The sequence below is a fragment of the Rhincodon typus genome, chromosome 32 (genome assembly GCF_021869965.1).
Source record: "Rhincodon typus isolate 14 chromosome 32, sRhiTyp1.1, whole genome shotgun sequence".
NCBI classification, from domain to species: Eukaryota; Metazoa; Chordata; class Chondrichthyes; order Orectolobiformes; family Rhincodontidae; genus Rhincodon; species Rhincodon typus.
Genome location: NC_063363.1, coordinates 7,565,801 through 7,575,438, shown reverse-complemented (window position 1 = coordinate 7,575,438; position 9,638 = coordinate 7,565,801). Strand labels below are relative to the sequence as shown.

The 9,638-nt window shown below is 41.7% G+C and overlaps 1 protein-coding gene across 1 annotated transcript; it reads right to left on the bottom strand.

Annotated features, from left to right (window-relative positions):
* Nucleotides 1–5,423: 5,423 nt before the first annotated feature.
* On the bottom strand, nucleotides 5,424–8,819 carry LOC109920995 (G protein-activated inward rectifier potassium channel 3-like). Its single transcript, XM_020521046.2, has 3 exons — nucleotides 8,799–8,819; nucleotides 6,753–8,019; nucleotides 5,424–5,743 (listed from the first exon to the last, which is right to left on the bottom strand). Exons 1-3 carry the CDS (start codon nucleotides 8,817–8,819, stop codon nucleotides 5,424–5,426), a joined length of 1,608 nt encoding a protein of 535 aa, XP_020376635.2.
* Between the last annotated feature and the right edge of the window lie 819 nt (nucleotides 8,820–9,638).

Sequence of the window (9,638 nt, the reverse complement as noted above, 5' to 3'; positions counted from 1 at the left end):
GGGAGTGGTGTTATTGACACTAAGCACCACCGTGGCCTCTAGTGGTGAGGGGCATATATGGGGTCATGGTGGGCATCATCAAAGTGTAATGTCAGGGCTCTGGGACGAGGAGTGAAGTTGGAGGTTGAGTTCCATGTGGTGAGTTTCCACATGGGGAGTATGAGTGAAAATGGGATGTCCAGGAAAGTAAAACAGTAAACAGGTGACCAGAATGGACTGTGAGTATTGAAGAGAAATCATACTGGACTTGAGACATTGACTCTCTTTCTCTCTGTCCCCCAAATGCTGCCAAACCTGCTGAGTTTCTCCAGCACTTTCTGTTTTTATTTCAGATTTCCAGCATTCACAGTCCTTTGCTTTTAAACCAAGATAAACATAGAAAATAGGAGCAGGAGTAGGCCACTCAGCCCATTGAACCTGCTTCACAACTTGATATCATCATGGCTGATGATCCAATTCAGTACCGTCCCTTGTTCCCACTTTCTCTCCATACCCTCTGATCCCTTCAACCGTAATAACTTTATCTAATTCCTTTCCAACAACGTTCAATGCTTTGGCCTCAACCACTTTCTGTGGTAGAGAATTCCACAGGCTCGACTCTCTATCTGTTAGAATTTTTATGGGTTTCTGGAGATCAGTCCTCATCCTTCTAATCTCCAGTGAATATGATCCTTACCGATCCAGTCTCTCTACATCAGACCTACAATTCCCCCCTCCAGAAGTCAACCTGGCAAACCTTTGTAGCCCTCCTTCCATAGGTAGAACATCCTTCCACAGATAACAAGACCAAAACTGCACACATACTCCAGGTGTGGTCACATTGAGCCCTGTTCAATTGCAGCAAGACATTCCTGCCCCTGTACTGGCATCCTCTCGTTATGAAGGGCGACATACTATATGCCTTCTTCACCACCTGCTGTACCGGTATGAATATTTCCAAGGACTGATGCATGAAGACATCCAGGTCTTGTAGTACTTCCCCCTTTCCCAATCTATCGCCAAACATGTAATAATCTGAGATAGTAGGAACTGCAGATGCTGGAGAATCTGAGATAACAAGGTGTAGAGCTGGATGAACACGGCAGGCCAAGCAGCATCATAGGAGCAGGAAGGCTGATGTTTCAGAAAATAATCTGCCTCATTTTTTCTGAAGAAGGGTCCAGACCTGAAATGTCAGCTTTCCTGCTTCTCTGATGCTGCTTGGCCTGCTGTTTTCACGCGGCTCTGCACCTTGTTATCTCAGATTCTCCAGCATCAGCAGTTCCTACTATCTCTAATAATATGCCTCTCTGTGTTTGCGACAAGCACTGGCCTCTGGCATAAAAGAAGCCCACAGTTGAGAGCAGTGCATATAATCTGAACTCGATGTTGCGTCTAGAAGGCTGTAAATTGCCTAGTCAGAAGATATAATGCCGTTTCTCCAGTTTACGTTGAGATTTATTGGAACAGTGCATCAAGCCAAGGACATAAATGTGGAGATCTTTCATGATGGAAAGAGTAGAGGCAGTTCTGTGACTGAGTATTTAAAGTTTCATGCCTTTGCAACCAGTCATTCTCATGCCCCATCATAGCTTCAGTAGAGCAAGTGTTTTAGAAAGAATAATTAAATACAGAAACTTGTATTCATTCATTGATGTTTAACACTGTACATCATTAAATAAAATGGATGTATTTTAATCAACATGTATTTAATGCTGATATAATTCCAGAATACAGTTAATGATACTTTATAATTGGACTGTGAACAATCACATAATAAATGAAAAACCCAACGGAAAAGAACGTTCCGGCACCTATGTAAACATCTTTACAGCCATACCTAGGGCTACGTTTGAATTGTAATAAGAAAGAACCATAGTGAAAAAGGAACACAATGGCATAGAAATTCCTAGGGGCTTGCTCAGCTGGTGTTCGTGCAGCAGAACAGAAACCTCTGCATCTATCCATGTCACATTAACCTCAAACCGCCATCCACAAAATTGCAGGGACAGGATTATTCACCTTGACGCAGTAGTATGAGGTGAAATATGGGAATTACTGAGAGAGAGGAGGACCAATGTAAAGGATGTTCCCCTCCCAATGCAGTGAATGGAGTTCTCAGGGTAAGAAATTACCGGTTAAAAATTTGGGGTCTCTTGGAAGCCTCAGCAAGACTTAAGCCACCTCTCAGCTGATAAGGACTTTGCTGGGATTTTCTAAGATTGTAAAAGGTAAATTTTTTAGTGTAACTAGCCAGACAATGTTTAAAGTGAGGTGGGCAGAAGGTCCATTCAAAGCCCCTTCCACTCTCTTAGGTATGGAATTATTGGCAATGAATCCTAGATCTGTCCAAAATGCCTTTCTTCCCTAATCCCACCTTCCTCATTTCCACCTTCTGCTGAGGTGGATAACAAACAGGCATTTGGTACGCTTGCCTTTATTGGTCAACGCATTGAGTATAGAGTCATAGAGCCCTACAGCACAGAGGCAGGTCCTTCGGCCCAAACTGGTCCATGACAACCAAAATGTCCATCCATGCTAACCCCATTTTTCTGCACTTGGCCTATACCCTTCTCAATCTTTCCTATCCATGTATTCATCCAAATACCTTTTAAATATTGTTCATGTACCCACCTCAACCACTTCCACTGGCAGCTCATTCCATATGCGTAGAACCCTCGGCGTAAAAAAAGTTCCCCCTCAGGTTCCCATGTATCCTTCCCCTCTTACCTTAAACTGATGCCCTCTAACCCTTGATTTTCCCAACCCTGGGAAAATAGACTGTGGGCATTCACCCTATCCATGCCTCTCATGATCTTATACACTTCTATAAGATCCCCCTATGTCTCCTATGCTCTAAAGAAAAAGTCCTAGCTTGACCAACCTCTCCCTATAACTCAGTCCCTTGAGTCCTGGCAACATCCTTGTAAATTTCTTCTGCATGCTTTCCAGTTTAATAACATCCTTCCTATGGCAAGGAGACCAAAACTGAACACAATACTTCAAGTGCGGTCTCACCAATGTCCTGTACAACTGCAACATAACTTCCCAACTTCTGTACTCAATGCTCTGACTGATGAAGGCCAGTGTGCCAAAAGCCTTCTTCACTGCCCTGCCTACCTGTGACTCCTCTTTTAGAGAACCGTGCACCTGAACTCCAAGGTCCCTCTGTTCCATTACACTCTTTACAGCTCTGCCATTCACTGTGAAACTCCTCCCTTGATTTGACTTTCTAAAGTGCAACACCTCACACTCCATTTGCCACTTCTCTGCCCACTTCCCCAGCTGATCAAGATCCTGCTGCAATTTCTGATAACCTACCGCATTGTCCACGTTACCACCTATTTTAATGTCGTCCACAAACTTACTAATCAAAGCCTTGTACGTTCTCATTCAAATCATTGATATAGATAACAAACAGCAATGGGCCCAGCACAGAACCCTGAGGCACAGCACTATTCACAGGCCTCCAGTCTTACAGCATCCTTCCACTATTAGTCTCTGCTTCCTACCATCAAGCCAATTGTGAATCCAATTTGCCAGCTCTCCCTGGATTCTACGCCATCTAACTTTCCAGAGCAATCGACCATGTGGAACCTTATCAAAGGCCTTATTGAAATCCACGTAGACTATGTCTACTGCCCTGCCCTCATCAACCTTCCTGGTCACTTCATCAAAGAACTCTAAGAAATCTGTGAGGCATGATCTCCCATGAACTAAGCCATGCTGACCACTCCTAATCAATCCCTGTTTTTCTAAATGCATGTATCTCTTATCCCTCAGAACCTTCTCAAGCAACTTACCTACTACAGATGTTAAGCTTACTGGTCTATACTTCCCAGGTCTTTCTTTGCAGCTCTTCTTGAATAAGGACATGACATTCGCTACCTTCCAGTCTTCTGGGACCTCATCCATGGCTAATGATGATGCAAATATATCAGCCAGGGCCCTGCAATTTCTTCTCTAGCCTCTTGTAGGGTTCTTGGATATATCTGATCAGGATCAGGAGATTTATCCACCTTCATACATTCTAATACTTCCAACACAATAGGAATTGGGAGGTCGTGTTCACCTGTACAGGACATTGGTTAGGTCACTTTTAGAATGCTGCATGCAATTCTGGTTTCCCTGATTTGTTGTGAAACCTGAAAGGGTTCAGAATGGATTTACAAGGAAGTTGCCAGGGTTGGAGGGTCTGAGCTATAGGGAGAGGCTAATAGGCCAGGTCTATTTTCCCTGGAGCAGGGAGGCTGAGGTGTGACCTTATAGAGCTTTATAAAACCATGAGAGGTGCAGATAGAGTGAATAGACAAGATTTTTTCCCTGGGGTGGAAGAATCCAAAACTAGAGGGCAGGGCATAGGTTTAAGCTGAGGGGCAAAGATTTAAAAGGGACCTAAGGGGCAACTTTTTCACACAGAAGTTGGTGCATGTATGGAAAGAGCTGCTAGAGAGGGTGGTGGAGTCAGGTACAATTACAACATTTAAAAGACATCTGGCTGAGTATATGATTAGGAAGCGTTTAGAAGGATATAGTCCAAATGCTGGAAAATGGGACTAGATTAATTTAGGACATCGGCATGGATGAGTTGAAATGAAGGGTCTGTTTCCATGCTGTACATCTCTATGACACTATGACTCTAACCGTTCTTCAGTCTTCAGGAGCCCAGGAATTTCAAAACCATTGTCGGTTATGTACTATATTCTCCAGTGAGTATTGAAACCTGGATAACTTTAAAATGAGATAGGCTTTGTTACTTGAATCAAGTTAGCTCTTGTAAGCTACAGCTTAATCAAACTACAGGCAGTTCCTAATTTATGAATATCTGACTTACAAAGGTTCATAGTCACAAATGCAATCACGTGCAGCGGTGTATTATTATTAATTTTAAAGATCCGACATGCAAACATTTCCTCGTACATACAGACAGCTATTTTACATTGTTCTGCATTGTGTTCAGAACCTGTTCGCAATCTGCATCCTGCCTGTATAATGTCACACCCCAATATGGAGAAACAATAAGGAAGCTTCATTCATAAACATTTCAAAGCATAGAATGAGGAAAGGCCATTCAGCCCAACAATTCAAGTGTTTGCACAAACCACTTGCCAACTTATTTGTGGTTTCTGTTCACATCATTTGAATCCACCAAATTCTTCAAAATGACCCCCAATAGTCTATCGAGTGCAAAATTAGAATATCTACCCACTCCTACTTAGTAATCTTCCAACCTTAAATCTTGCTTTCTAATAGATACCAATGTTGCAGACTTTGCAACAATCATGTTCCATTTCATTTCCCGTTCAGTTCTTGCTGAAGGTCTTAGTCTAGTTCAGATTAATTATTTCTGCTCTGATCCTCAGTGGCTTTAAAGTGATTTTATTTTTCAATATCCCCTTGATTTCAGAATGCTATTTTAATTAACTGCAAGAAATTTGCCATCTTTAGTTATTCTCAACATCTTCCATATTATTCTCTTCCATAATATTGGAATTCTCAGTCAAACTATGGCCCTGTTCTTTGGCACAGGAATGATTCAGATTCTCCCAGTGCAAATGGAATGAGGACAGGTAGTTTTTCTCTATTTCTTTTGCCTCGTGCATGTCCTTTGCACTGCCCGGTGGCATTTGTACCTCAAATGTCTTGTCAAACTTGGTGTAATCAACTCGGAATGCACCTTTCTCTAAGAGGATGCAAGACTCAAACCGGTGGCCCCAGAGAATCTCATCTTCTTTATAGGAAGTCCTTGCTTGGCAGGTCATTCCTGTAAGTGAACAAAAATAAAGGGCAACTCAACAATTGTCTTAGTTCTTTCATTTGCACATTTCTTAGAGAAGTGGAACTTGATTAAATATGTAAATAGAAGACCATAAGAACTATCAGACTAGAGGTTGTAGGAGTCAAAAGTAGGCAATTCAGCCCATCGTGCCTTCTCTGCCATTCAATGAGACCATAGCTGGTCTGATCACCTTCAGCTCCACTTTTCTGCCTTTTCCCAATTCCTTTGATTCCCATACTTAGTAAAAACCTGTCTGTGTCAGCCTTGAATATACTAACATCTGAGTTTTGTCAGCCCTCTGAGATAAGGAATCTATGGATTCACTACCCTCTGAGAGAAGAAATTCTTCTTTGCCTCTGTCTCATATGGATGATGCTTTATTATTTCCTCTGGATCCTCCCACAAAGGGATACAACAACTCTGTATTTACCCTATCAAGTCCCCAACGAATCTCATATGTTTCAATAAGCTCACCTCTCATTCATCTAAACTCCAATGGATATAGGCCCAACCTACTCAACCTCTCCCCATCAGACAGTCCTTCCATTCCTAAGAGCATGAGAAATTGGAACAGGAGTAGGCCATCTGAACCCTTCAGCTAGCTATGCCATTCAATACAATGGTGGCTGCCTTTGTAAATCATTTCTGTTTTCTGTTTGTATTCCCATATCCATTAATTCAATCAGTGTCAAATATCTATCAACCTTCGTCTGAAGTATATTTAACATCGATAGATTTCTGGGATAGAGAGTTCCAAAGATCCACAACCCTTTAAGTAAAGAACTTTTTCATTTCACCTGTAAATAGTCAATCACCTAACCTGAAAATACAACTCTTGAACTGAACATTCCAGCAGAGAAATTAATCTCTTGTAGCAAGATTTTTGTACATTTCAATGAGTTCATCTCTCATTGTTCTAAACTCCAGAGAATATTGACCCACGCAAGTTCCACATTTTGGTGCAGTTAAGAGATTAAAGTAGGATGCAACGAACCTGTGGATTCCACTATGCCTTCCAGGATTACGATCATTTCAAACTGTTCCCTCTTCATTGACTCAGCACACATTTTCCAGAAAGGACTGTTCTCATTGATGACGTGGCTAATGGTCTGGGGTTCTACCAGGAAAAGGCGGTCTTTCCCTGTGTCGTAGCCAAGGTTGATTTCTGTTTGATTTAGAGGTATGAATTCACCCTCCTTTGTTTGTCTAGATTTAATGAGCTTGGCCCTTAGTTTTGCATCAACCATATGGCTTTCCCTCAGGTCGCCAATTCTAAACATCAAGCAAAGTTCATCATCCCTGTGTGATATTACTGCATATTTACTAAACTTCAGGGTCTCAGCCCGCTTCTTGGGACGAGAAATCTTCACAAACACACAGCCCACCATCATGGCATCAATCATTGAACCAACGATGCATTGAGCTATAAGTAAAATGACACCTTCTGCACAATTAGACGTCACCATACGAGACCCATAGCCAATTGTCCTTTGACTTTCAATAGATAACAGTAAGGCAGAAATGAAGCCATCCACATTATCAAAGCAGGGTTTCCAATCGGTTTCACCTGCGTGGTTAATATCACCTCTAATGTATGCATCCAGGAAATACAAAAATCCAAAAGTTGCCCAAGTCAAAAGATAACACATCATGAAGACAAAGAGAAACCAGCGGTACTTCAAATCTACTACAGTAGTGAAAATGTCAAACAAGAACTTGTGCTTCTCTTCAATGTATCCAAGATTGACTTGGCATTTCCCATCTTTCATCACATAACGCTGTCGCTTCTGCTGACATGCAAATGTGAACTGTTGCTGGTTGTCATTCATCAGCTTGCACCTTTGTTTTAGAGAACCAGGATAAGATAAGACACTTTTTGCTGAAGCTCGTAAATTCCGAGAATGGTTTGGAAGATCAGGTAAGCTGCCAGCATGCCTTGGATACCATGTTTTGGAATTGAAGTCTTGGAAATTTGAGCCACTAGTAAATATCCGATGGTGCCTGGGACACTCATCCACATTGATGGCCACATTTAATTTCTGCTTGGAGTTTGAGTTGGGGGCAGCTGGTGGGCAATTTGTGGATGGCCTGAAATCAAAATGCAGAGATGATGCATCATTGGTTGTCTGTGTCTCACGGTTCTCCCTGCTGGTCAATGGCTTTAGGTTTGATATAATGCTAGTTCTCCCAGAAGATGAGGAATCTCTATGTTGTGAAGATTTTGGAATCTCTCCTGATGTTGCTATCAACTTGGTTTCTGGCTGTAATTGGAAAAATAATTGAAATATTTTACGTTTTGCTTAACAATTATCTCCATGTCGAATAATAAAATACATGCAATGAAATTGTGACTTTGGGTACAGGTTCCTCTGATTGTATTCAATGGAGACTGGAGATCTCTACAGTGGCTGGCAAGTTTGATCACATGTTGTCAATTTGTCATTACTACCCAAAGTCAAAAATAACTCCTCCTATCCTGGAATACTAGGGCAAACTGCAATGTTCCTACTGATCCCATATAACTCAATATGGACAGTTGCTTCAACATGGGCTTCTCCTACTCTAAGGCATTGTCTGGATAAACTCAATCAGGCATCAGATGGATTAATTAATTTCAACTAGATCTTGGATTTCGTTAACTGAATTGCTTGCCATTGTTTAATGCCTATAAAGTGAATTCCTCTATGCTCTCTGTGTTGACTCTCCACTACTCTAATTATCCTCATTCCTATCCCTATAAAGTTGTAGGACTAGTCTTTGCTTTGTGATAAAACTGGGAATCTTTCAAGACTCAAGCAAGCTATTATTTAATTATGATCTTCTCTCTTCTGTTCTACCTCATTTCGTTTTCTATTATGGTCCTTCTCACATTGGTAAAACGCTGCGATTATTCAAACCAGTTCCCCATTTGTTTGCAATTCCATAGTTGAACACAAAGCACAAATAATGTAGAAGTGACAGTAATGGTTATCTATTCTGAAAATTATGCACTTGTGTCTGGATTTGACTGAAAGTGCAGTGTGGAATCTCAATGCTGTACCCTGCCATACGTACTCCTCATTCTAAGGCTTACAATTACAAATCAAGTGATTAACTTTAATCCACCAATGTTACCACAGATGAAACAATCCTGGATTGTGGAACAAAATAGGTGATAATGAATCAAAATATGACTCTTTTTTTTCTATCCACTTTAATTGAAAGAGAACAGAGACCAATGTAGAATGGTCGGCTATCACCTATTTTGAAGTTAATAGCCCAAGATGAACTTCATCTCCATCTCATGAAGGGGAGACATGATGCGGAGATGCCGGTGTTGGACAGGGGTGGACAAAGTCGGAATTCACACGACACCAGATACAGTCCAACAGGCTTTTTTGAAATCACAAGCTTTCAGAGCAGCACTCCGAAAGCCTGTGATCTAAAATAAACTTGTTGGACCATAATCTGGTGTCATGTGACCTCTGACCATGGAGAGGAGAGACAGACCAGCAGAAGCTTACAGCGTGGCACACAAAGAGCTTTCTTTCTCCCTGTTTCTCCTTAAAGGTGCTGATTCTAACGAGAACTGGCCATGAGTACCTGTTAAATATTTACCTAAAATGATGTCCCTGGACGGTGGGAATTGACTTCCTATTGCTGTTGACAAGAATCACAGGAAAGTCTGACCATCTCCTGATATGACAGCCATTCTCCCTGCAGTGGTTGTGTATCAGCTATCGAGAGCTGTAGCTTGCTGTTAATGCAGAAAATTGATCCTGTGTCTGCGTGGATTTCTTCCGGGTGCTCCAGTTTCCTTGCACAGTCCAAAGATGTGCAGGTTAGGTGGATTGGCCATGCTAAATTGCCCTGTAGTGTCCAAGGATGTGAAAGCTAGGTG

Coding starts and splice junctions, on each gene's coding strand:
- LOC109920995 (XM_020521046.2), bottom strand. CDS start 8,819: ATGAGGAGTACGTATGGCAGG. Junction 8,020..8,798: donor TGAGGAGTACGTATGGCAGG/GTACAGCATTGA, acceptor TTCCAATTACAG/CCAGAAACCAAGTTGATAGC. Junction 5,744..6,752: donor AGGCATAGTGGAATCCACAG/GTTCGTTGCATC, acceptor GTTCACTTACAG/GAATGACCTGCCAAGCAAGG.